The sequence below is a fragment of the Eublepharis macularius genome, chromosome 13, assembly GCF_028583425.1.
Source record: "Eublepharis macularius isolate TG4126 chromosome 13, MPM_Emac_v1.0, whole genome shotgun sequence".
Taxonomy (NCBI): Eukaryota; Metazoa; Chordata; class Lepidosauria; order Squamata; family Eublepharidae; genus Eublepharis; species Eublepharis macularius.
Genome location: NC_072802.1, coordinates 72,339,640 through 72,366,751, shown reverse-complemented (window position 1 = coordinate 72,366,751; position 27,112 = coordinate 72,339,640). Strand labels below are relative to the sequence as shown.

The following is a 27,112-nucleotide window of genomic DNA, read 5'->3' as shown; positions in this document are numbered from 1 at the left end:
GAGCCCGCGTGTTTCGGGTTCCGCTGCGCGGCGGTTCCGTCCGGCAAGGCCGCGGGGGCAGCCGGGGCGGGGCTTTGGGGCCCGCCCCCTTGTGCGTCATCATCGCCTCCTTCCCTTCCCCCCCTCCCCGGCGGCGCTTCCGAGTCGGCTCCGGCTGAGGGAGGCGGCTGAGGCGGCCCTTCATGGTGAGGCGGCGCGGGCGGGCGGGCCGGGGGCAGCGGGCGGGGGGCCCGGGGCCAAGGGGGAAGCGCGCCGCCTGCGCCCCGGCCGCGGCGGCTTGGGTGGGCAGCGCCGCGGAGGAGCGGCCCTAGGGCAGGCGCGGGGCGGCGGAGGAGCTGCGGGGCGGCCCCTGCGGGGCCCAGAGGTCCGTCCCCCGCCGAGCTCCGGGGCCGCCGACCTTCCCTCGCCGCGGCGTCGCCCGCCCAGGCCGCTCGCCCCGGGCGCTCTTCCGGCCGGCCCCTGCGGTGGCTGCAGCCGGGGTCGGAGGCAGCGAAGGGGGGGGGCGTAGGGGCTCCCCCGTCGCGCGGAGGCTCCCCGGGGTGTCCGGGGCTTCCTTGCCCGAGCCCCGAGCGGGCCTCCTGCTGGCAAGGCCGGGCCCCCCGGCTCCGCTCCGCTCTCCCCTCCCCGGGCCCCCACGGCCCGGGCGGGGGTCCTCGGCAGCCCCTGGCCGCTCGGCCAGGCCTCCCAGGGGCGCCCCCGGAAGGGAGCGGCTGCCCCCGGCCGCGAAGTGCCCCCGAGCTCGGGGCGGGGGGCGGGGGGGGGCTCCTGGGCAAGCGAAGGCGGCCGCCCCGAGCCCTTCGGGTGGGCCTTTGCGGTGCCGGGAGGGGCTCCCCGATGCGTCGCTCGTGAGGCTGGGCCCTGAGACCGCCCCGCCGTGTCGCCTCGAGTGCTGCCTCTTGTCCTGTGAGCTGCCCGTGCTTCGGGCCGTCTAATGTCCGCCCTAGGATGGCTTCTGTTCTGTTTCGGCGTTTCTGTATTGGATTCCTGCCAACGCCGAGTCTTCATAAACTTGTGTTTAATCACCCCATGGCATTGTCATATGTCCTTGATACTGACTGTACTAATCTCACGCTGCGTAATCCTCCTTGAGTCTCAGTGAGAAAGGCGGACTAGAAATGGCATAAATAAAGCACCGTGGAAGGAAGGCAAAGTGTTGGGAAGCAGCAGCCCCAGAAGGCTGGTGGCGGCCACTCCTTGCTGTGTGCGCTGGGTGGAAATGCAGACCTCCCATTGGATGTTGCAAAAAGCCACATAACATTCGGGGCCTCTGGCTGTGAATGTGTGGCCCAGTTGCTGTTAAAATACAGCACACTTGAAGCGTTCGGTTCTTGGACAGGACTCCCTAGCAGAAACTTAGGCTCTGTGGAGTGACCAGATGTGCAGAAAACTGGCCTGGTTGGCATGCGTCCCCACCTTGGGATAAGTGACCATGGACCATCCTGACAATCTGAAATGCTTTGGTAGTTTTAACTTCAGGAGGGTAAGAAGGAATTAGTTCCCGTTTTTAAGAGCCCAGACGTAATCAGCTAATGTTCATGGGGAAAGGAGGCAGAGAGAGGAATGGAGAACTTCTTTCATTGTTTTCAACAGTTTGGAAAATCTGACTCACTGCTTAATTCCTTGGGTCAAAGCCTTGTGCTGAGGGGATGTGCTGGAATCCCCAGGCAAGACTGAATGAAAACAAACACTCCACAGGCAATGGAGAAAGGCAACCTTGTCAGCTTAGGGGGGAGGAGAGGTGGGCCGTGCTCCTCTAGATAGAGGGAGCTGCTCAGCGTTGGCATGAGTGCAGCCGAGCAGCCCCCTCGCTTGCTCTTGCGTGCCTCTTGAGTCATGAGGGGGGCGGGTGGCCAGCTCAAGACCTCTCCCACAGGCTGAAATTGCTCATCCACCATTTGAAAATCTCTGGATTACAGAACCCTTCAAAGAGGTTTTCCTTCTCTGCAGACAGAGAGCAGACTCTGTGGGCTCGGAAATGTTTCAAGTGGGAAGAGATGAAGTTGGCAGGCACAGTATACTTATGACGCAGTGTTAAAAAACTGGAAAGGCTTCCAGAGCATGGTAATTTGGTGGCCCCTGGGAAAGAAGAGCTCGGTGGCTCATGAGGGCTCAGAGAATAGGGTGGTTGTAGGCTGGAACGGGAGTAGGAGAGCAGCCACTAGCCCAGAGCTCAGGGGCTACTTCTAGTCTAAGACTCCTTTACCCACTTCTGCTGCTAGCTGCCTGCTGTGCTTGGGCAAGATGCTTAAGGATGCAGCTTGAAGCAGGGCCCTCATGTTGAGAGACTTTGTTCTCAGAAGGTAACCTAGTATCTGGGCTCTACCACTGCTGAAGAAGCAGGAGTTGAAGAATGAGAGCCCTCCCCACGTAGAAAACTAAGTGTCAGAGAGAAGAGGGTGTACATAAGAACATAAGAGAAGCCATGCTGGATCAGGCCAGTGGCCCCTCCAGTCCAACACTCCGTGTCACACAGTGGCCAAAAAAAAACGTGTCCTCAGGAGGTCTGCCAGTGGGGAAGGGACGCTAGAAGCCCTCCCACTGATCCCCCCCAGAGCATCACTGCCCTAGACAGAGAGTTCCATCTATACCTTGTGGCTAATAGCCACGGATGGACCTCTGCTCCATATGTTTATCCAATCCCCTCTTGAAGCTGTCTATGCTTGAAGCTTCCACCATCTCCTGTGGCAGTGAATTCCTTTGGGTGAAGAAGTACTTCCTTTTATCCGTTCTGACCCGACTGCTCATCAATTTCATTGAGCGCCCACAAGTTCTTGTATTGCGAGAATGGGAGAAAAATACTTCTTTCTCTACCTTCTCTGTCCCATGCATAATCTTGTAAACCTCTATCATGTCACCCCTCAGTCATCATTTCTCCAAGCTAAAGAGCCCCAAGCGCTTTCACCTTTTTTCACAGGGGAAGTGTTCCATCCCTTTAATCATTCTAGTTGCCCTTTTCTGCACTTTTTCCAGTGCTATAATATCTTTTTTGAGGTGTGGTGACCAGAATTGTACACAGTATTCCAAATAAGGCCGTACCATTGATTAATACAGAGGTATTATGATACTAGCTCATTTGTTTTCAATCCCCTTCCTAATAATCCCCAGCATAGCGTTGGCCTTTTTTATTGCTGTCGCACACTATATTGACATTTTCAGTGAGTTATCCACCAAGATATCTCTCTTGGTCAGTCCCCGCCAGTTCTTCTTGGGATTTTGTCCAATCTTTAAGGCCCAACAGAGAGGTGGCCGGCCTGTGACCTGGCTGCACCTCTTCAGAATGGGCTACTCCTCCATGCATGTAGCATAGCTTCCTCCTTGACAGATCAGGTATCTATCTGCACGGAGGAGCAGCCCATTCTGAAGAGGTGCAGGCAGGTCACAGGCCGGCCACCTCTCTGTTGGGCCTTAAAGATTGGACAAAACCCCATGAAGAACCTGCTGCTGTAGCATTTCTATAAGGGGGGACACATCTGTTGCAGTTTGCAGGTTTGCACCTGCACATGCTGAGGGTGCCGGGGTCACCAGAGACTTGATGCCCGTATTGTCTTGACCTGTAGCATGAGGAGAGGCTCCCTGAAGAGGCTCTCCGCTAAGGATGACCGGAGAAACAGCAGCTCATGGAGGTCCAGCAGCAGGGCCAACTGTTGGGTGACCGGAACCAGGCGAGGCAGAAACAGACATTCCGTGACCAGCTCCCCTGAGAACGCACCAGCAGTATGTGTGCACACCTGCCTCCGTTGCCTTGCCTAAAAGCTACACGAAGCCCAAAGGGAAATGAGTTTTATGAGGCTTGTTGGCTTAGCCTACCTCTGTAGCCAGAGACATAACTGACGTTCTCTCTCTCTCCTTTGCAGGAAGAGATGTCTGGAGAAACCGTGGTGAGTAGTACAACGGTGCCGGCAGCTGCAACTCGCACCACCTCCTTCAAAGGCGCCAGTCCGAGCTCTAAGTATGTGAAGCTGAACATTGGTGGGGCGCTTTACTACACCACCATGCAGACGCTGACCAAGCAGGACACAATGCTGAAGGCCATGTTCAGCGGCCGGATGGAGGTTCTAACCGACAGCGAAGGTAAACTCTACTGCATTGGGGCTGCTGGCAGCAATCTGGGCCAGGGCTGGATGTCTAAGAGACGGTCACTGAAGCCTCTCCACCGGGATCATTACTTGAGTAAAAGTCCTGCTGAAGGCCTGAGTCCTCCCAGTCGCTTAAGGGTTGCGGCGCACAACAAACAAGAGAAGCTATGATGCAAAATGCATTTGTTGACATCTGGCAAGTGACTTCAGGGGTAGCGCTGGGACGGTTTGGAGGGGTGGTGCTCACATCATAAGAGCTACACAGAGGGCAAGCGGGGGCTAGGAGTTCTCCCTTCCACTAAAATTGCTTTTCCAAAAGACCTAGGAAGGGAGAGGAGTGAATGGAAGACAACCAAGCAGACTGTTGGGATGGCGGAAACTGTGCAGAGATGCCCGCAAGTCGGACATGGGGGAAGGGTCAGTGCGCTGGGCCGGGCCTCTTGCCTCACATGCAAAAAAATCAAACTCCGGCCTTTCTAGCTCACAGGCAGCAGAGATGAGACCTTGAAGCGCTGCTGCCAGGCAGAAGAGGCAATAAGTCACCTGCTAGATGCATCAGTGGCCCAACTTGGACACAGTTGGTTTATACTTCTGATACGTTTATCAAAATGATGAACTTCTCCCATCCCAGAGGAGCAGATGCATGGAACGGACTCAATCCACTTGGTGGAAGAGTCAAGAATGATGACCTTTGCATGGGGAGATAAGGTGACAGGGGTGGAGCAGGCCAGGTGAGGCAAAGGGACAACAGACACCCGAGTCTGTTGCCCTTTCTGGCTCTTCTTTCAGCTGCGGTGATGCCGCTGGCTATATCAATAACCTGCCAGGCTACAAAATCTTGCTGTTGAATGCCAGCTCAGTCACAAGGAAAACAGCAGCCTGGATGAGAGGGCTGGTATCACTGGGACTTGGCTGGGGGAGGGGGAGGGGTGAACCTCTCCCAACTGTGTCCCCCGGAGTATTCAGTGATTCGACCGCATGGGCCTGGCAGGCAGGGAGGTGGTGTTGCTGTTAGACTGAAAAGCAGGACTGGGATTCTGTTGGTGTACCACCCACCTTGCTGCCTAACTGTCTTCCTGCCTGTGCTGGCAGAGGTGTTCTTTCAGGGATGATGTTGAAGATTCCTAGGATGGTTGTCCTGGGGGACTTCAACACTCATGCAGAGGCTGTCTTGTTGGGAGCACCTCAGGATTTCATGGTCTTCATGACAACCATGGACCTGTGTTACAAATTGTGCAGATAACACTCTGGATCTGGGTTTTTTTGTACAGGGTGGGAGGAAAGGGATCGGAAGGTGGGGAAATTGATGACAGTCCCTTTGTCATGGACAGATCACGATCTGCTTGGGTTTAGACTTACAGGGAAACCGAGACTGTGCAGGGGTGGAGGATCTGTTTAAATGAATCCACCCTAGGAGCCGGATGGATCCGTGTGGCTTTCTGATAGCTTTTGGAGATTTTGATGTGGTTGGAATGCTGGAGTGACCCAAGCGGTTGACGTGATCGCTCCCAAAGGCCCTCTCTCTAGTGTGAGATCCCAGGGAACTTGTTGGCTTACTGAGGGGTTGCGGGTAATGAAAAGGTAGCCTGACAGGGGACATGGCTAGAGCGACAACGGAAGAAGACGCATGACCAGGGGTCATTTCGTAGGAAAAAAGCTGGAGGAAATCATTAGCATAGCTCATTAGCATGTGACACGCCCCTTGCCATCACAAGAAGTGTGTCATTGGCATAACTGATTTGCATATGCCGCACCCCCGACCACCTATCCTGGCTGTTTTGGACCCAATCCTGGCCATTCAGGGCCGAAATTGGGCCCAAAATTGCAAAAAGGGGCTGAAAATGGCTGAAAAGGGGCCCAAAATGGTCAGGATGGGGCCACTGCTGAGCGGGAGAGCGATCCACCACCCGTCAGTGGCCCAATCTGGGCTGTGTCGGCCCCAATCCAGGCAGAAACAGGCCCCAAATGGCCAAGAGTCAGGTGGGCGGTGCCACTTGACATGTGACCTTTTGGGGGAACTGCCGGAACTGCGTTCCTGCGCGTTTCCCCTCAAAATGGGCCCTGCTCAGGACGAATCTGATAAGACGTGGGCCAAAAGCTCATTTTAAAGCATATTCTGTGGCAGTGATGGCTGGAAGGAAACCACGCCTTTCCGCTGACACTGTGTCTGCCCAGCAGAGCTGCCCTGGATGGCCAGAGGCCTGTTGAGATCCGGTCTGCAGGAGGAGGCGGACTGTTTGGATGCCCACTGCGACAGTTTTACTCAGGGCTTTGGCAGTAAAATGTCTTGCATCCATACTGACCTGGACTCTACACTAGCAGTGATAGGTTCAGAGATGGGGCATCCTGGGACCTGTGAGCTTTCTATGGTGGAAGGAAGCAGTCTGCATCCAAACACCTGGGCAAGACCGCGAAGGGCTCGTGCCTGTGTGTGCCTTGCTGCAGAGCAGCTCAAGCAGTCTTGAGCTGTAAGGCCATGAACGGAAGGACCTCGCGCATTCTTTGTAAAGAAAAAGGAAAAAAAGAGGTCTTCTTCCTACACAAGCCTTGCTCTTTCCTCCCCCTCCCCACCACATTCTTGTATCTCAGCCCATAAAATTGGCCGTTGGTTAGTTTATGGAAACTTGTTCCCCTCCTGCTGTTGTGCAACACGACGTCGTTCAGCCCGCTGGAGGGGAAAGTGTGGCGCCCTTGTACAGAAACAAGATGTTTGGCTTTTGTGTTTTCTCATGTCTTTTCTCGGTAAATCACTGGCTGCCATGCTAGCTAGCAGGACTGTTCCTAGGAAAGGCACCAACCTCATGTGCCAGTCAACCATTCAATAGTCATTCGTCTCTTTTGAATGTTTTAAAATGCAACTTTTTAGAGAAATAAAGCTCTGATGGCTTGCCTGCCAGAACCAAGACTCAGGTCAATAATCAGAAGGCCGATCTAACAAAGAGATGGGTCAGGGGCAGGCCGGTTGCTTGCAAACGTTACAAGCCTTGCCTGCTCCCCCTTTCCTATTTGTTGCTTAAAGGAGGAGGAAGAGGAGGAGAAGTCCAGTGGCATTTTAAAAACTAACCACATTTATTCCAGCACGAGCTTCCCTGAGCTCACTTCCTCGGATGAACTGGAGAATAATTCCATTACGGTGCTTTATATACACAACAGGAGTGGATGTTACAAGAGAGGCCAGTGCAAAACAGATCAAATCTTAGAATAATTCATTGACTCAGCACGGGTGTGAGATACTCCCAACTGGTGTCAGGTAGGCAAAATGATGGAATGAGATAAGAAGCTACAGTCGGAAGCGGCAGAAGTACCGCTGAAGTAATAATTAACACCTGAAAGGAGTAAGAGATGCAAGACAGGGCACCGATAGTGAGTTAAGAATCCCAGCTCTCCCATTAAGACCTGTTTTACTTTGTTAAGGAATTCTAATCCAGCAATTTCGTGGTGCATTCTCCCTTTGAAGTTCCTTTTTTTAAGAAAGCTGTAACTTCCCAATCAGCAACAGTATGCCTGGAAGCTTTAAAAAAAAAAGAAAATGCTCCACCTCTGTTTGTTTCCCTGCCTGGTCACCTGAAGATTTCCACTGGTCCAGATGACCAGGTAGTTGGCTGTTTGCAAGTCTGCACATACTTGCATCTCCCACTCCCAGCCTGGCTCCTACATGTCCCCCTCTTCTCCTCCCACATCACTTCATTGCCAGGCATTTGTTGGGGCTGGGGGGGGGCGGTTCTCCTGGCTTGCAGCAACTCCTACAAGGTATTTTGGAACGCTGGGCTCGAACGTGCCAGTAAGAGAGCGAAGTTTGTTTGGGCAATAGCACTCCGCACTGGGGCCCGTCTTTTTCTTCCTCTTCCCTTAATGAGCCTCTTCCGTTCTGCCCCCTTCCAGGCTGGATTTTGATAGATCGCTGTGGCAAGCATTTTGGAACAATATTAAGCTACCTGCGCGACGGAGCCGTGCCGCTTCCTGAGAGTCGGCGGGAGATTGAAGAGCTGTTGGCAGAGGCAAAGTATTACCTGGTGCAGGGCCTGGTGGATGAGTGCCAGGTGGCCCTACAGGTAGGCACACACTGGGTCATTGTTGGCAGGCTGGGTCTTCTGGTTTGGGGCAGTATCTTTTGAAACACACACTCCAGCATCAAAATGAATCAATAGCCTTTGGGGTCTTACCGGTCCCCATGTTTACTGACAGGGCAGGAGACAGTGACCTGAACCAACAGCTCCTGATGCCGGGGGGCCGGGGGCAGCCATGCTTACCTAGAGAAAGGGTCCTGACCCTCACCACTGGCACATTGGGGGAACAGGTTGCAATTTCCTTGGTTATTAAAAGCTGCCCTGTGTCCTGCCTTGGCCTGTTTTCTTGCCCCTGACTGGCATGCTTGTTTCAGCAGAACAAAGATGTCTACGAGCCCTTTTGCAAAGTGCCCATTATCACGTCCTCCAAAGAAGAGCAAAAACTTATTGCAACATCTAACAAGGTAAGGCATTCTTACAGCTTACAGACCGCACATGGGCTGATGCCACCTGAGCTGCTGTGCCACTTGGTCATCAGTGTGGCAGAGGAAAGACAGCACCTGCTGGCCCCTGCACCCTCCCCTCCACCTTTCCCCTTGTGCCATCCCACGCTGGTGAACTGGCCCTGCTGCTCCCCTTTCCAGTGGCTTTGCACTTGCCCAAATGCTCAGGGAGGGATTTTCCCCAAGCTGCAGCTGTTGATCATAACATTGGACTGACTTCTTTTCCTGCAGCCAGCAGTCAAGTTGCTGTACAACAGAAGTAACAACAAGTACTCCTACACCAGGTAAAAGCCTTTTTAGTTTGACGTCTAGAAGTGGAGTGTGTGCAGGGGGGAGGGTGTGCACACAAGACAGCGTTTAATGTAAAGGGGATTCCAGCACACACACACACACACACACCTCTCTGCGACTTGGGTTTAAAAAGTGTCTGTGTGATTGTGACATTTTTCCTTTGGTGGGCCTCCCAGCCCAGCTCTCTTCCCAACTCTTATCACTGATGATTAATTACTGAAGCTTGCAATTCTTCATAAAGTTCCTAAAGCTCCTCAAATATAAAAGTATAGTGAATATAGTAAAGTAGGAAAATTAAGTTTCTTTTCTGGTTTGCTCACCTTCCTCCTTTTCAAACTCATTTAGGGAAAACATATGTTCAAATTACCAAGAAAACAAAGCATTTTCATTGCTCAAAGAGCCCTTCGTTCTAAGTTGGTTTGATTCCAAGTCAGCATTTCAGCTGGACACTGTGACAGGAGTTGACGGAGTAAACGGGCAGTAGGATGCAGCACTCTCTGTCCAGAGTCAACTGAGGCCTAGCAGGGCTTAGCTTGAGAGCCTCCCTAGACAGGCCTCAGCAGCCAGTGAGCAACCGACAAAGCACGTTCAGACAATTCTGATTGTCTGAATCCGTTGTCTAACAGTGAAAATAAGAGAAAAGGGGTTTTGCCTAGATGAAAACTCCTGGAAGAGGAAAAGGGTTAAGCAAATGAGTTGCCGTGTTCATCTGTCTTTAGCAGTAGGAAAGACCAGGCTACTGGACTCTTGCTTTTTTCTGCTGCAGTTGACAGAGGCACTTTAGTTCCCTGCCAGAGCTTTAAATTGGATGTTGCACTCATAAGTACTTACTCTGGCAATGAAGCTTGGGAGGCATTCTGTGGGTTCTTGGATTAAGTGGCGGGTGGAGGGAAGGGTCTTGGAGCTGCAGCCCAAGGGCTGTAAGTCAGTCCGATCTGGCCGCTGCAGCCTTGCAGGTGGAAGGGCTTTGAACAGAGGCATTGGAGGCCAGGTGGCCTCAGCCAACAACAAGCACATGGTTCTGCTCCCCCCACCCCCAGTGAAAGAAGCCCTCAGCAGTTGTCAGCCACAGTTGGAAGCATGGAGCAGAAGGTCCCTCTGATCTGTCTCTGCCCGCTTGTGGCACCCTGTGGCCCTCCAGTCTCCCCACTGGACTGCATAATTGTTCTCTGTTGGCTTCCTCCAGTAATTCTGATGACAACATGCTGAAGAACATTGAGCTCTTTGACAAGCTGTCCCTGCGGTTCAACGGGCGAGTCCTCTTCATCAAGGATGTCATTGGGGACGAGATCTGCTGCTGGTCTTTCTATGGGCAAGGGCGCAAGATTGCAGAAGTTTGCTGCACTTCTATCGTGTACGCCACAGAGAAGAAACAGACCAAGGTGAGTTTTCCAACTAGTTCATTCTTCTGCTGCCTCAGCACCAGCAGTTCCCAAGACAACTGGAGGATTAATGTGCAGGCACAGAATTTCAGAAGCAAATTGTAGACAGTTCCCTGCCATCTGACTTGGATCAGGGAAGGACGGCGAGGGATGAGGCAGCCAAAGGCAGGAAGAGGCCCAGCTGCATTAGAGCTGGGAACAGGGGCAAAGGATCGGGGCAAAAGGCCCACCAGGAAGGGAGAGCAGATGGCCCCCCGGAGGTGACCTGTGTGAGAATGCTGCTGTTGGAGGAAGGGAGGGGTGAGGCCAGAGCCTGGTCGGAGGGCAAAAGGGGGGCTGGAGGTGGGGGAGCAGAGGTCACAATCTGGGCTGGAACGGGATCTGAGAGGGAGGGCCAGGGAAGCCCCTGGGAAGCCGAAAGCTTAGGAAAGAAGTAGTTTGTGCTGGATACGATTGCTTAAGGCCAGTTTTGAACGTGTGAGCCCACAGAATGGCCTGACGCCGCCTGCTCCAGCCCCACTCCAGAACTCTTCCATGTTCTGCAAGGTGCTGAGCTTGGGCCTGTCTCCAGAGCAAGAGCCATGCTCCTGTGGGATGCGTGCCGCCGCCCCCACCCCCCCAGTCGTCTCTCTGGATGTGCCTCGTGCGCGCAGAACCACGAAGAGGCCCGCTTCCTGAATTTAAGAGCCTCTGGTGCGGCTGAAGGGCGGAGAGCAGAGTGGGCAAGTTCCTCTAACCTCCATCGATTTGGGCTGTCTCCAGGTTGAGTTTCCAGAAGCCCGGATTTATGAGGAGACGTTGAACATCCTGCTTTATGAAGCCCAGGATGGGCGAGGCCCGGACAACGCGCTGCTGGAGGCCACAGGAGGGGCAGCTGGCCGCTCGCACCACCTGGAGGAGGACGAGGAACGAGAACGCATCGAGCGGTTCCGGAGGATTCACGTCAAGCGCCCAGATGACCGGGCCCACCTCCACCAGTGAGGCGGCCCGACCCAGCCCTGATTGGGACAGTCTCCGTCCAGGCTCCTAACGCGTGTCCTGTGAGAGAGAGATGTCGCCTGTATTTTTCAAATGAATTAAGAGTATTTGGGGGTATCCGACAAGGCAGTTCTGTCGTTAACGTCCAGGAGGCTTCTGGCTTCACTGCATTTGTGAGGACGAAGTCGACACTTTGGGGCTCGGTGTCTCCACTTTTCCAGCACTTTTTGCAATCCAGCTTACGTCACCGCCAAGATGACTTCTCCGTCTGGTGTTTAACCGCCCTGTTCTTCTAAGGCAGCCCTGCTGTCGCTTGCCCAGCAATCCAGTACTCGGGGAGGGGGCAGCTCTGCTAGCTGACGTTGGCCACCCTCTCCTCTGAAGAGGGTTCATGTAAGAAATGAGCCGCATCTTAACGTGATGAAATTTGCAGCAAAATCAGGTTTCTTTGCTTGGCGTGAGAGCCGTGCTGCCCTTTTCTGGGAGTCCTGTCCAGTCTGGTTTTTCTCCGTTGGATTTCTTCTGATAGGAGGCTAGGAGTGGGGAGGTGTTTGAGCAGGAAGAGTCAATGGGCTTAGCCACGCTGGCTGATGAAACCATAGTGACCCACAATAGCATGACAGCTCTGCCCATCTCTTGGCTTTCCTTGCTTCTGGTCTATTTCCCAGTTTAGGGAAATCCCTGTGGGTTGCCCACCATGTTGCCTTAAGCCTCCCCCCCGCCCACTGTTAGCCAAATCACTTCTGCCATGAGCTTGTGTTTCTCTCCTGTCCATTTGAGGGAATGTGGTTTCTTATTTTAGGCAAACTTAACCATTACCCATTTTTTTACAGAGTTGCAGTCAGACAAGCCCTGTTGAGTGCAGCAGCAGCAGTCCATGTCACCCTGGAGCGATTTAATTTAGGTGCCGCTACTGGCCTTTGTGCAAAAGACTCACCTTCACGGTCCCTAGCTGATGGGGAATCCTCATTTCCTCTCTTGCAGCTGAAGCCCTTGGGAGAGCCAGTTGGCAGGAGGGTGCCTGTTCTGCCTCTGAGTGCCTGCTGCCTGGAGCCTGAGCCCCCCTTTCCTCGTTCACACAGGCACTACCTGCTTAGCAGCAGTGAGAGAATATATTTGGGACTAGGCAGAATGTGAAGGGGGCTTGGGGGGAGGAGATAATATTTGGGGGGGGGCATTGCTTAATCTACCTCTGCCAAGTGTCTTCTCTACTGTGACTCCGAGTAGAGGAAACCTTGTGGGTTGTTCAGGATATAGCGAACAGAAAACCCAAAGAGTTAAGATGCAGTTACTCAAAAGGGTGGGGGGGGGGAGTTTCCACTCTGAAGTGCGGGATGCCCAGCATACCACACGGCAACTTTGGCCAGTCCCTTTCCCATGGCAGTCATCTGTCCTCTGGTTTGCTCAGCCCCAGACTTTAGAAGAAAACTTTTCTCTTGCCCCGTTGTTATTATACCTGTTACATGTACACCTTGAACGGTTGAAACCCTCATGGGCAAACAGAACGACAGAAGTGTCGGTGTGACATTTGCAGGGGCTGGGTTCTCAACGTGTGCCTGAGTCTGACGGGGGCAGCGTTTACCTGCTGTGGTGTCCTCTTCCTTCTGGCTTGGCTCTTCACAGACAGCTGGCACTGGGGAGCCGGGAGAGAGCTTCAGGCAGCCGCCTCTGCCTTGTTCCTCCTTTCTCAAACACCTGCTGCCTTTCTCAGGCCAGGCAGCTCCACAGACTTTGCCTCTTTCTTGGTGTGGTATAAGCTTATTAGAGTATGTAGAATTCTTCTTATGTCATGATGGGTTCGTGCAAGAAGAAAGGGGGGCAGATACGAGGGGAGAGAAGAAGAGGACACTTTCGGGGGGGGGGGGGAGGAAAGCAACAGCCAAGGTGGTTCTTGGGTGGGGGGATGAAAAGCCCTAGATGAGGGGACGCTGCAGCACCTTCCTTTTGCTCATCAAAGGAGTCTTATATGCAGGAGAAACCAGAAGCTGCCCGGCACGAGCCTGCCAGCGTTCAGGATCCCCTAGCCCTCTTTAGAGGACAGGCTAGGATTTCCGGCTTGGGGATGCTCAGAGCTGGCCAGGGGCTTATCTCCCCCTCCCAGTTCTGTCAGCTTATTCAGTGAACAGAGCATTAATAGTTGCCCACTTTCTTGGCTGAGCTGTTTGTATTGCCACTCACGGAGATGTGCAAAGGGAAAGCGGCTTCAGGTTTTGGGGGCCAGAGGAGGGCCGTTGCCTTCCTGGCTCTATTCCGCTCTACGTGTGCCTCACGGGAAAGGGAGCAGGGCTCGGGTTTACAAGGGTTGAGAATGTGCCTCGAGAAAGTTCCGCTTCTTGCCACGGAGGTCAGTAGCCACACAGAGGGGGTTGTGAAGAATGTCAGACCAGCCTCAAAAAGATCGATTGGGGAAAAGGGGGGGGGCACAGTGTGCAAGTAGGCACCAAGCTAGTCTGGGTTCTCTCTCCTCTTGCTTACCCAGAAAGGAAAAGGGGAGGCATCTATTGTGGCTTTTGGTATCAATAAATGAAGGTATGAGGCAGGATGCTTAATTCTGTTGGTGAAAAGGTTTTTTTAAAAAGAGGAAACCTGGCATTGCCTGCACAAAGACCGATCTTTTGGTGCCCACCCTAAGAGGTTTGCGAAATGGCAGGTACACCAGGTAGCCCTTGGGCTGCAGTGGCCGAGGAAAGCTAGAGCCATGACAGGAGACCCTTCTTTGCTCCTTTTGCCTCTGGCTATTGATGGGCAGCTAGAACAAAGAGGGCAGGGGGAGCTCGTCAGGACCATAACATTAATTTTGTGCTTTCGGTGCATTCCTAGTGCTGGTTTCAGCGTACTATAGAAGTGGCGAGTGGGGGAAGGGGCGTTTGTGCATTTCTTCAGTGGCCTCCTAAGATTAAGTAAACAGCATGTGCAGAACCCATTCCTGCACGTGCGTTGACAGGAGAACCTGCCACCAGAAACCGAGGGCAGCTCTGTCACTCCCCTCCCCAGTATGGGAATGGGGGAAGCACATTGTCTGCCGTTAATCCCCCTACGTGCTTCAGGTCACAAGCCACAGAGTGCATCATTCCAGCTGCACACAGTTCTCATGAGAGCGATTCTCAACTTCTGCCCCTTCCCTGAGCAGAGAAAAAAAAAAGATGGCTTATTATTATGTCTCTGTGTGTGTGTGTGGTTATGTGTTTTACACTGATCTGGAAAGATGCAAAATAAATTAAACTTTTCCTATTTAAATGTGGGTCTGGCCTCATGACTTGCTTGAAAGTCTCCCCCTATTGCTTCTTCCTGAGAAAAAGAATAAAAGCACCCTTTCAGCAGCCATTACTTAGAGGAAGCAGCTCTAGTCTCAAGGCAGGGCTGTGTCTAATTTCAGAGCACCGGCAGCTGGCTCCAAAGTAAGGAATTCCTCCCGACACGCCTCTCTGTTCAGGGTACAAGCAGAATGCAAAGGGGGGGGGGTTGCAGATGAACTGAAGTAAGAAGCCAAGGAAGGCAGAGGCTCATCCACACGTGCAGATCTCCCCTGGGTTCCATAATCTGAGGAACATCCGTGTGTAGGGCACAAGAAGAAAAGAGGATGCCCTCTTTTCTCCACTGCTGTAGCATCCGCCAGAGTAACTGTTTGTCTTACGTGATTGTTGTGGCTAAGAAAGCCTACACATTGCAGAGGATTTGGGGATAATGGTTGTTGTGGGTTTTCCGGGCTGTATTGCCGTGGTCTTGGCATTGTAGTTCCTGACGTTTCGCCAGCAGCTGTGGCTGGCGAAACGTCAGGAACTACAATGCCAAGACCACGGCAATACAGCCCGGAAAACCCACAACAACCATCGTTCTCCGGCCGTGAAAGCCTTCGACAATACATCGATTTGGGGATACATCCTGAAGCACCCACTTGGGTCCGACAGGCCTGGCTAGAGATCCTTGTTAGAACTGAGCTTGCACAGTCCAGCGTACAGCGGGGAAGATCAACCAAGGTGGGCAAGCTGGTCTCTTGGGGAGTGACTTCTCAAGAAGTTGGAGGGCTGCTCAAAATGCAGTTTGAACACTACGGAGCCAGAAGAAACCTCAGTGGAGGCACCTCGCATTGCCTTTCGTACCCAACCAGATGGAGTCTTAAATACGGACACACAACTCTGTTTAAAGCTCCATCTTTTTATTTGCATCACCATTTACAGTGCACATTCTGTCTCACTAACACAGAGCGAGGCACAACTCCACCAGCCGACCTTTTGCGTCAGACACAAACACAGCAACTGGCAAAAACCAAGGGCTGGGTCTAGAATGTCCATTCAGCAGCTGCGGTGGGTGGCAAAAATTAAGGCCTGTGCTTCCCACCCTTGTGTTGCCTGCAGCAACTTGACAGAAAGAAGCCAGACTTCTTCCTGGCTGGAGGGTCAGCCAGTTTTTACCTTCTGCCTTTTTTCTTGTTAAGCAGCTTAAGCCCAATACAGAAGCCGTGGCTGGAACCTTCTGTTCAGAGTTTTTCTTTTAAAAGGCATAGATCCCTTAAGTGCAGTTAGACATAAATTTTTCTGAACTTCAATTACAGAGAAGGCCACAAAACTACAGCCCTAATAAAGTTAACATCAATTGTCGTGACATTTAGGAGTGATGATGGTTTCTACCGTTAATGGCTATATATATTTTTAGTAATGCTTTTTTTAAAAAGAAAGCTGGGAGTGAGGTACATCTGCAGCAGTCCTATGGCTTCAGAACTCCATGGACGTGGCTCTTCTCCATACGGGGTGGTGTTCATGGTATTTTCCATTCCTAGCAGCCGTGGTAACGGGCAAAACTTGAACTCGTGTTCCCATCACGACTTTTTCACTTTGGGCGATACCTTTTGGATGTAAACATAACAGGCATTTTCAGATGAAAGGAGGGAACAGGTTCCCTTCTCATTTAGTATATACCCTGGCAAGAGGAAGGCATCTTCACCCAAAGAAGGTGGGGAGATGGCAGCTAAGAGAGTTTTTTTACATTTTAAAAGATGAAACATCCTTTGACAGTACAACAGCAGCAAGTAGATGTGAGAAAGAATGGAACCTCCATGCTCCAGGGAATATATCCCTCTAGTTTTCAGAGTCCTGGAAGCAACGGGTAAAGAGCAACCGCCTTAGGTGCTTGGTTTACTGGGGGCATCGGACATACGACTGTCAAAAGAGAATGCCAGGCTGGATGGAAGAATTTGGTCTCGATGGTGTTACATGGGAGGGGTTACGGCACAGCCTTTTGTAAAAGCCCTTTCTCAGCCCAAGTCTCAGGAACGCTGCTGGCTTCACTGAGGTAGCTGGACCAATGGCCTAATTCTAGTTCCAGCATGTTACGTTTTTAAGCTTTCTCCGAAAGGAGACTCGCCCTCAAGGGGCAGCAGCTTTGATAGGAAAGGACTTGGGACAGACTTGACATCCGCTGGCCACCACTGCATCCTCTGAGCAACGGACCAGCATTTGCCAAGAGGGAATAGCCTGAATGATTGCCCGGACAAAGCAAGCCGACAAGGAGGAGGGACTCCCAGGTGCCATCCTGTATCAGACGCTGGATACCTTTATATAAGTAAAAGTTTGAGTCCTTTCTGCAATGGTCAGACTGTAGGTTCAGTGTTCAGCTTTGCACGCAGGTCCCTGGCAGAACCTCCAATGTAAGCACAGAGCAGAGTTGGGAAGGGCCTCTGCCAGCCCAGACAGTACTGGCCTAAACTAGTTGCACCGACAGCAGGATGCCCGGGGAAGGCAGCTTCAAGTGATCTTATCTGGCAAGACACCTGCTTCAAAGCAGCAACATCTCTTCCTGCCACCACTGGCTTACAAAGCTGTGAGAAAACCTTTCATCTAGTTGCAGGCAAGACTGGCTGACTTCAGTACCCTCTGAACAGAACTCTACCCCCTCCACCATGCCACTTTTTATTGATAAATTCCCATCCCACCCACATCTGGCAGAAGGCCTGAAGACTCACCACAGTTAGTTGTCCACTTTTGGCCTTGTAGATCCGAGACTCATGTGCCGTTGTGAAAATGATGGTCGATTCTTTCCCAGCCCCCAAACTGTACAGGAGGCTACAAAATAGACACACACACCAGAGACTGCATCAGGTTCTTCTCAATGCACTTTCCAAACCAACGTGGCATCTTAAGGGCATGGAACTAGCTTGTTTGTACATCAGAGCCAAGGTTCTCAGGTTGCTATACCTATGGCTGGGCCACTGTGCAGTCACAGCGCTGACCAGAGGCACGGTACCTTCTGCCAAACATAGCTCCAAGCCTGCTGAGATTAAGTCAGGTTTTAATTCTTGTTGACACAGGCGGTCTTTCCCCAGTCTTTATTGACTGCCTGAGCTCTACAAATGTGGAGGAAAATAAGCAGAAGAGAAGCGCCCCAGCCCCACAGAACAAATTTATCTAAACCTCAGCAGATGGAAAGGGAACAAAGGATTGGACCCTTCTGGTTACCGTAGCTTGTCCTGTGGTCTGGCTGCTGCCCTTTTACCACTGGCCTGATGGCAGGATATTGATCAGATGAAGCTTCTGGCACGACTTCATTGCCACACCTGGAAAAGCTCCCAGGGGTGCATCTCCACATCAGGCTGCTCTGAGCACCCAGCTGTGTGTTGTGCAGGAGATCAAGACTGGATTTTAACTGAAGTATAGCTATGGTGAGGGGGGGGGGTGTTATAAGTGTGATAATTTATTTTTATTTTATTGATTGATTTTATTTATAAGCCTTTCTCACTGAGACTCAAGGTGGATTACACAGTGTGAGATTAGTACAGTCAGTATCAGGAGCATTTCCATAAACAATGTCATAGGGTAAATAGATACAAGATCACAAAGACAAAGCATTAGCAGGAATCCAATACAACATAGCGGTGAGGTCTCCGGCCCTAACTCATTAGTGAAGCACCTGAGACCCCCCTCCCCACAATACAGCCCTCCTGTCTGAATAAAAAGCCTTTTTGAATAATTCGGTTTTGCAACGTTTGGGTAAAGCCAGGAGCGCGGGGGCTCTCTCTGGAGGAGCAGAGGGCGTAACCTCATTTAGACCTTCTGGGAAAATGACAACAATGGGGAGGGGGAAATTGCCACTGCCCCTTGTAACTGCCTTACACAAAGCGCACACAGTTTTTGGCACTGGTCTCTTGTGTAACAGGGAGTTACAGTCTTCAAAGTCACAGAAGACATGCAGGGGGAAAAATAGTAATTGAGCTTTGTTTTAAGTGGAATTAGGGAGTTAACAGCAAACTATTCATGGAAGAAATGTGTTTTGGGAGGGATTTCAGCTAAGAGCGATCTGGGGAGGCCTTAAAAACATAACAGGCAAGCCAAAGGAAGGGTGGGGGGAGAGCAGAAATTAGACTCGATGGAAAACAGGTGCCTGGGTTTTAATGTCAGCTTACTGGTTTCATAAATTTTGGGCTGGTTCGTTACAAAGTCCTCCCTGTGACTGACACAAGGATTTCCATCTGATCTGTATTGGGAATTCTGTGTTCACAGCTGCACAAGGATCACAACCACATGCACAGGGAAAAGGGGCTTCCGGCTTCCCCTTGCCCTGCTAATTGCCCCACTAATTGCCAAGCTACAAGTGACGCCTGACACAGGTTGGACACTTGTCAGCTTCCCTCAAGTTTTGATGGGAAATGTAGGCATCCTGGTCTTGCAGCTGTAACAGAGAGCCAGGCTGTAAAACTAGGATGCCTACATTTCCCATCAAAACTTGAGGGAAGCTGACAAGTGTCCAGCCTGTGTCAGGCGTCACTTGTAGCTTGGCTCTCAGAAAACCTTCATGTCCTGATGGCTGCATGCAGATTTCTCCAAGGGCGAACAGCAGCTCCCTGAGACCTTTCCAAGCCAGAAAAATGGTGCAGGGGGAAAGGCTACCACCCCTTCTCCCCGTGTATAATGTTACTGCGCTGAATCAGGCCTGCATATGCCTGGGAACCTTGGAAATCGGAAATCCCAGAACCCCTCTAACTGAAAACCCTCATGCGTTTTGCAATATGTGAATAAATCATGTGTGTGCAATCGAACCTTGGAGCCAGCTAAGCACATCTCTGTTCTTGGGACAACAGAGTTGCCCTGGAGTAAAAAAACCACACCCAAGAGATTTGTTGTCTGGCCAGCACAGTGCAGCAACAGGATGCTTACCTCCCCTGGGCAATTGCAATGTCCTCCTTGCTGGCCAGCATGCAGAGTTTGGTGGCTGTCTCAAACACATGTTCGCACTGCAGAATGGCATCTCCCTGGAAGCAAGAAGGGAATCCACCCACTTGGCTCAGCGTAGCCCAAAGGAGGAAACGCTGCGGCTGCAGAAAGGGCAAAGCTTCCCGTTTCAGGGGTCCCCACCCCTCCCTGCACAGCCTTCAAAGAGCATCTGAGCAGAACAGTTTTTTATTCTAAGAGGGGTCAGGGGTCGAGATTGCCAGGAAACTACATAAGAGCTAGCAAGCATTTTTATCCCCCCTTTTGATCATGTTACTGCAGTGATCCGTCTAATCACCTTGTACGGCAGGTCACTACTATTACGTTCAAAAGGCTGGAGGAGGAACTGGAGCCAGCAGTAGAAGCTTACTTAAATGAAGTGAGGATTGTCCTGCCACTACACTCTGCCATCTATGGCCCTAATCCTGAAGAGCCGCTGTAATGCAGCAGTGGTAAATACACTCTGCACATACTCGGAGGTGCTCATCACATATTCCAAGCCCTGGCACAGAGACAGTTAACAAAGCAGAGCCTCAACTGACCCAGCCCTGCTAAGAGGTTAGTATTTATTTAAAGCGAACTGACAAGAAACAGAATTTCTTGTCCGTTTCCCTGTAAAGAGCATGTTTTGGCTTGGCATTTCACACACACACAGGCAACTCGGACAGGATTTGTTTACCTTCTGCTGTTTACATTCTTCTGAAATGTGGACCACTAAGATTCCATCGCTCAGGCTGCTGGTAGAAAGGCCTTGGAAGAGAAACACAAAAGTCTCAGACCCTTATTAATCAAATGCAAAACGGTTTTTGCTTTATATGCACATTGTGTCTTGAGCTAGATCAGTTCCCACCTCCAGGACTCACCGTTCTTGTTGTGGCTCATTTGTATGGATTTAGAGCACCCCATGTGGAAGACCCCTCCCCATGTTCTTCAGATGCAGGCTTTGGTTTATTTCAGTATGCAACACAACCCTTCGTAATATGCATGGGATTTTTAGCTGTTTGTTTCAGATTTTCAAATTATTATGCCATATTGAGTCATCATCAATGTTATTATGAGTAATTTTAACTCTGTTTTTGTTGTTTGAATTGTGTACTGTTTTATGGTCTAAGATTTTTGCAAACATTAAAAAGTGGGTTATAAATAAAATATCCACTCATACATCATTTGCACTACATATGGGGCGGGAGAGGGAGAATACAGGGGTGCTTTGTTCATGCCCGACACATGCCCGCCCCCAGCAGTCTTCAAAGCAGTCTCCTTATATAGGGAACTCTGTCCAGGTGAAGCCGTCTGGCACAAAATTTCAGCACGTTAAGGAGGATTCTGGGAAGCTTTCTAAGGCACATACACCAACTACACCACGCCTTTCAGGGAGATTTGTTCGTTTGTTTGTTTGTTTTAGTCCGCCTTTCTCGGTGGGACTCAAGACGGATTACAGAGTGTGAGATTAGTACAATCAGTATCAAGGACATTTCCATAAACAATGCCGTAGGGTAAATAAATACAAGTTTACAAAGACAGAGTATTAGCAAGGATCCAATACGAGGTTGAAGAATTGCTGAAACAGAACATAATCAATTCTAGGACTGACATTAGACAACATAAAGCACAGGTAGTATATAGGAGTACATATTTAAAGCAGCAGATAATATGTAAGGCAATATAGTGGGGAGGTCTATGGTCCCTACCTCATTAGCGAAGCATCCGAGACCCCCTCCCTACAATACCGCCCTTCTATCTGAGTAAAAAGCCTTTTTGAATAATTTGGTTTTGCATTGTTTGCGGAAAGCCAGGAGAGTAGGGGCTCTCCTGACCTCCTCAGACAGGCCGTTCCACAGGTTAGGGGCCACCACAGAGAAAGCCCATGTGCGGGCTGCTGTTGATTTCACCCATGTGCAGCCTGGCACCTGCAGGAAACCCTGTTCAGATGAGCAACGTAGAGAGGAAGGCAGTCCTGTAGGCTGGGCCAAGGCAATTTGTGAGCCACTGTTGATCTTTCCATTGGAGAAACCAAGAGAGGCTTCCAAGGGACCCTTTGCCCCCACCCCCAGGTCCCCTGGAACAGAGTTTGGACATACACAGCAGGCTTATACTGAGTGAGTCAGACCATCGGTCCCCCCACCTAACTTAGCACTGTCATTTCCCAGCATCTGCTACCTGGAGCCCTTAAACTGGAAAAGCCAGAGACTGAACCAGCATGTACTCTGAGGCATCTTTGAACAACCAGTTAAGAACCACTGGGTGAGCGGGTATGAGAATCTCACAGGTGCTGATGACACACCTGCCTGTTTTACCTTTGATCATCGTGTACTCCACCTTCTGCTTGATCTTGGCCATCTCCACCAAGTAAGCCGCCACCCTGGTCAAGACGAGCAGCCGCTCTCGGGGTTTGAAGCCATTCCGGTCAAACTTTACCACGGAGACCACATACTGGAAACAACCACAGGTGTCCTCTTAGTGGCCACAGAGGGCGCACGGGCAGACAGCACCAGACAAGGCAACCAAGTGCAGCTCGGCATCCCGCCTGGGCCAGCTGTTGCCCTCTCTTGCCCTCGCAGGGCACACAGTCTTCCCTCCTTACCTTGATCTTCTCATGCCGAATCAGCTGCAAGACTTTGGGGTTTAAATCTTCCTCACCTAGGAGAGACGTAAGAATGATCGTCACGGGTCCCTAAACATAGGAGCAGGGCGCGTGCACTTAAGGAAAGCTCACAAAGTGGGTTTTAGTGACCTCTGGTGTATCTTGCATCAAGGTCACCCTAAAGGCCCCTTCTGCCAAGACCAAATCCTCAATAAGTCCGCTGTCCACCCATCAATTACTCACTTATCCTGGTGTCAACAAATGGCTTGGCCACACTATCGTCATAGCCTTCTTTCTTCCCAAGGAAAATGGCACTCGCAACCACTTTCTGCTGCATCTGTTTTTGGAATCAAAAGAGGCATGAGGCCATCTAATATGCTGACTCAGTCAGCTTCCCTCAAGTTTTGGCGGGAAACGTAGGCGTCCTGGTCTTGCAGCTTGGATCTCCCACTGCTGCCCAATGGACTTTTCAGCTGTCACTTGTCCAACATTCCGCCGAATGGCCTACATTTCCCATCAAAACTTGAGGGAAGCTGACAAGTGTCTAACTAGTGTCAGGCGTCACTTGTAGTTTGGCTCTGAGACCCAGCCACAAGTGACCCTGGAGATCTGTCACTGGAACCCTAGATATGTACTTTTAGCTACAAAAAGCAGCCACCAGGACCCAAAATGCATTGGGGGTGCAGCACTGGGAACAGGGTGTGTTAATATCCCCCCATGATATTTCTCCAGTCGGAAGCCCCCACCCTCAACCCTAAACTGCTTTAAATAGGGACTAGAAGAAGACAGGTATGTGGATTCTATCTGCTTTTACTCTTTGTGCAACTTAAAGCAGGCCGTAGGGATCATTTTTGATTGGCAAAAGGGCTCTGGCCGGAAGAGAAGAGAAAAAACGTTCAACTCACCCCCCCCCCCTTTGCAGCTGTTTTTTTGCAGCTACAATATGTATCTAGGGATCTTTTGTGAGTCCACAGCATCCCCCCCTGTGGCTCGGCCCTCAAGCTGACCCCTTCAGTGGGTGAAGTAGCATTCCTACCTGGAGGCGCCAGTCTGTGCAGGTCACACTCTGTGCTCTTGGCAAAAGACAAGCATCGAGTCTGTTATGCCCTGGAGGCCAATGGCTATCACTGGAGGGACTGAGGAGCAAGTCTTTCTGCTTCCACCAATATCCAGACCTTGGTGCTGTACTTCAAAGAGGACTGCAAAGTTTCTAGAATGGGGCTGCTACTCATTTTCTTACTCTGAAGGAATTCCGTTTTTCCTCAAGTGGAGTACAACCTCAGCTTGCAAATGCGTCCTGATTCACGTCTACACTCTGACCACGTAAGTCTGTCAAATCTTTAAAGAGCCATGATACTCTGTTGTTTTCAATGTACATTTAAAGTGGAGCTTCAGCTTCCCCCAAGGAACTCTGGGAGTGATAATTCAGGGAGAAAACCAAGCTCCAGCGTGATCTCTGACTCTTGTCTGAATTGCTAGTCCCAGGACTCATTCCAAATACCAAGATGCCACTTAGGGCCAAGCTACAAGTGACGAAGGACACTTGAATGGCAAGTGAACAGACTCACGTGTATTCCTCCCTGTTCATTTGCGCTCCACTCGATCACGTAGTGATCACCTGCTGTTCAAGTGTCTTTCATCACTTGTAGCTTGGCTCTTAGACGATGCCGAGTTGCCAAGGGCACCTCTGATCCCTTGCTGACTGCCTTTTCCACAATACTGATTAGCCACCATCAGCAACCACATGCCTGGTGGGATTCTGGGCCAAACAGTGGGATTCTTCCCACGCCGCACGATGCTCAGGCAGGCAGGCAGGCACCTCAAGCCCAAGAGCGCTTGCAAACCAGAACTTACTTGTGCCTTCCTCTCCGCTGTGATGCTGCGGCAATATTTCCGCACGAGGGTCCTCCTGCACAGCTTCTTCAGAAGCTCAGAAGTCTTGGTTGAAAGGGGAGAAAAAGTGGTCACTTGACATGGGAACAGCCGTGTAAGAAAGCACGGAAATATTGGCTAAAGATACATGAAGAGATGCAGAAGGTTTTCAAAAAGAGCCCAGTAGCACCTTTAAGACTAACCAACTTTATTGTAGCATAAGCTTTCGAGAGCCACAGCTCTCTTCATCAGATGCATGGAGGGCAAGAAGAAACTGGTCAGATATAAGATATAAGAACATTCTCAAACTCAAGATTTGAGCTAAATCCAAAAAACATGTTGTTAAACATCCTACCAACTAATGTTAGAACAGAACATTACGCGGTGACAGCAGCAGGAGTATTACATGCAGCAAAATGGAAAACAGATGCATGCCCAAATGTGTCAGAGTGGAGAGAGAAGATTTAGGAAGATGCATCAATGGCCAAATTAACTACTTATGTACAAAATAGACCAATAGCTGAATTTGGGGGGAAATGGAAGGATTTCTTTGACTACTTAGGCAAAATTAACATTAATTAAGGTAACTTAGTATAAAGATAAGAAGATAAAAAACGGGGAAATGATTAACTCAAAAAGTTGGTATTGTAGTTTGTATAAGTAAGCAAGCAAAGAGAAAGAGAGTCATTAAGCAATTAAGTTTAGTTATGACAAATTTTGAATATATTTTTCCAGGGCTTTTTTTCTGGGAAGAGGTGGTGGAACTCAGTGGGTTGCCCTCGGAGAAAATGGTCACATGGCTGGTGGCCCCGCCCCCTGATCTCCAGACAGAGGGGAGTTTAGATTGCCCTCTGTGCTGCCGAGCAGAACTCCGTTCCAGAACTCCGTTCCGCCACGTTCCCGCTGAAAAAAAGCCCTGTATTTTTCTATTCACTTAATTTAATTTTAAACGCAATGCTTTTAAGTTTCAAACCAAATGTAGTGTTTATATAAGTTTGTACAAGTCTCAATCTAATTTCAAATGTAGTGTTTGTATAAGTTTTTTTATGCACTTTCTATTGTTATATCTTTTCTTTTTAAATAAAATTTCTACACAAAACGCCCCTGCACATGGGAACAGCCAGAGGACAAGGCCTTTGCCATATATGCCTCCTGCATATCCGCCATGAATGTATATGGGTTCTGCCTCTGGCTTCTGAGAGTGTGGGGAGTTCTTTATTGCTCCATGCCGGTAGGTTATCTTGCAAATGTTTCCTTTCTCTTTCTCGCTCCACTGAGCCAGTGTCCTTGAAGCTGGCTCGTGGTGTGCTCTTCTTGAGAACCAAAGGTAAGTTCATCTTTCTCACTGTCTGCTCTAAAATAATGTCTCATCCCCAAACCCCCCGTTACTGGTCCTTGTCCCAAAGGCAGGAATATTCCCTGTAACTAACATTGCTAGCCCTACCCACGTCACTTCTGCCAATTCCACTGTCTAAGCACCTTGTACTGAATGGATCTCTAATAAAGTTACTTCCACTGGAACACCTGTGTGTTAAGCGTGGAGAACTTGGGGACCCAACGGCCAGGGACTGACAGCTTTGCATGCAGAAGGTCCCAAGTTCAATTCTTGGCAACTCCTGTGAAAAAGCTTCCCCAAACAAAGTAAAGATGTGAAGCCGCCTTCTGTAGAGTCCACTCCTGGGCGCACTGAGCTCAGGGCTCTGCTGTGACTGGCAGAGGGAGGTCTTTCCCCCAGCTCCTGCGGCCAGAAGTCCATTTTGGAGCTGCTGGGGCTGAACCCAAGACCTGCAGCATGTGAAGCTGCCACTCTGCTGATCAGCTATGGCCCTTCCCCTAAACATATGAAGCTGCCTTACGCCAGGGCAGGCCACTGGCCCGTTCTGCTCAGCACCATCTCCTCTGACTGGCTGCCAAGGTCTCTCCTGCGACCCTCTGCATGCAAAGTAGATACTCTACCACTGAGCCGCGGCACCCCCACCCAAAGCCAGTGAACACAGGAAGGTTGATACGTGCACATGATTTAAGTAACATGGCTGCTGATGGTGGGATACAGCCACAATCCACCAGGCCTCCAGTAGGGCCCCTGGCTCTTACCTCTTGCAAGATCTCAGGCGGCGGAAGCCACGTTTGGTCCAAGACCGTCTTTGGAAGATGGTCCCTGAGCTTCATAAGGTAGGTGCACCGCGTAAGCCTCACGTAGTCCACGTTTGCAGGGTTCAAGGGTTGTTTTCGGTTTATAAAGCCTACTATGTACCTACAGAAAGGGAAATGCCCCAACTCAGGAGTGGCTTATCTACAATCTCAAACAATCTGAAGAGGAAGGACAAACTGCTATAATGGCCATCATCGTCACAGAAATTTCCAAATTTTCAGGGGGCACGGGAAAAAGCTGGCATTGTATACTTCATTACCTATCCTATTTCTCGTCTCTCCCTCCCAGGAAACTATTCTACCTATCACCATTTTATCATCTTCACAATGGTGCTATGAGGTAGGTTAGAGTGTACCAAGGTCACCCAGTAAGCTTAGTGGCTGGTTGGGTATTTAAACCACAGTTTTGGGGGCCTAGTCCAAAGCTCTAACCACTATGCACAAGTGACTATGTCCTCCCCATCTGAGACAGCATACACTAGTTTGGGGATATATCTGTGTAAGACTCTGGAGTAAGCTTTCCAGTTGCCCACCAGTGGCAGGCAATCTTGCAGGTGTTTGCCCTGTTGCCCACCTATTGCTGATGATTGGTGGGATGTTGAAACCCCCCCAGCGATTGCCCACCACTGGCAGGCAACCCAGAAAAGGGGGCACTGGGCGTGCTCCCAATGGGGCATGATGACATCACTTTCCAAAGTGACATCGTCACACTGGCCATGGGCATGTTCCTGCATTTCACTGGGGCCAATTTTGGCCCCAAATGGGGTGATTTTCCCCCATACAAAGCATGGAAGCACATCCATGGGCAATGTGATTACATCACTTCCCGGAAGAGATGTCATCATGGAAGTGCCGGGAGCACATACACAAAAGAACCTTGACGGATGGATGATCTGATTCAGTAGAAAGCAGCTTCTTGCGTTCTCTTCTCTCGCCCTGCCAAACAGACCGGGCGGTTTTTATATTGTTTCAAAAGTCTGCAACACTTGCTTGACTAGCAGAGTCAAAGAAATAATATGTGTATGCCAGCAGAAGGCAAACTTTTCTACCCGCTTTTCGTTCTCTTT

At 50.7% G+C, this 27,112-nt stretch overlaps 2 protein-coding genes across 2 annotated transcripts in view; one reads left to right on the top strand and one right to left on the bottom strand.

Moving 5' to 3' along the window:
- Positions 1–114: 114 nt before the first annotated feature.
- On the top strand, positions 115–14,474 carry KCTD10 (potassium channel tetramerization domain containing 10). The gene is made up of 7 exons (XM_054996142.1): positions 115–185; positions 3,855–4,071; positions 7,959–8,128; positions 8,461–8,547; positions 8,818–8,870; positions 10,064–10,259; positions 11,022–14,474. The coding sequence occupies exons 1-7, from the start codon at positions 183–185 to the stop codon at positions 11,238–11,240; spliced, it is 945 nt and encodes a 314-aa protein (XP_054852117.1). The 5' UTR covers positions 115–182; the 3' UTR covers positions 11,241–14,474.
- Positions 14,475–15,395: 921 nt separating this feature from the next.
- Positions 15,396–27,112, bottom strand: part of MYO1H (myosin IH) — a 55,009-nt gene continuing 43,292 nt past the window's right edge. The window contains exons 23-31 of the mRNA XM_054996243.1: positions 25,989–26,148; positions 23,877–23,960; positions 22,266–22,359; positions 22,023–22,078; positions 21,736–21,871; positions 20,118–20,188; positions 19,385–19,479; positions 17,197–17,296; positions 15,396–16,080 (exon numbers count right to left, since the gene is read on the bottom strand). Of these exons, the coding sequence (XP_054852218.1) occupies positions 16,054–16,080; positions 17,197–17,296; positions 19,385–19,479; positions 20,118–20,188; positions 21,736–21,871; positions 22,023–22,078; positions 22,266–22,359; positions 23,877–23,960; positions 25,989–26,148 (823 nt within the window). The 3' untranslated portion in view covers positions 15,396–16,053. The remainder of the gene's footprint in view (positions 16,081–17,196; positions 17,297–19,384; positions 19,480–20,117; positions 20,189–21,735; positions 21,872–22,022; positions 22,079–22,265; positions 22,360–23,876; positions 23,961–25,988; positions 26,149–27,112) is intronic.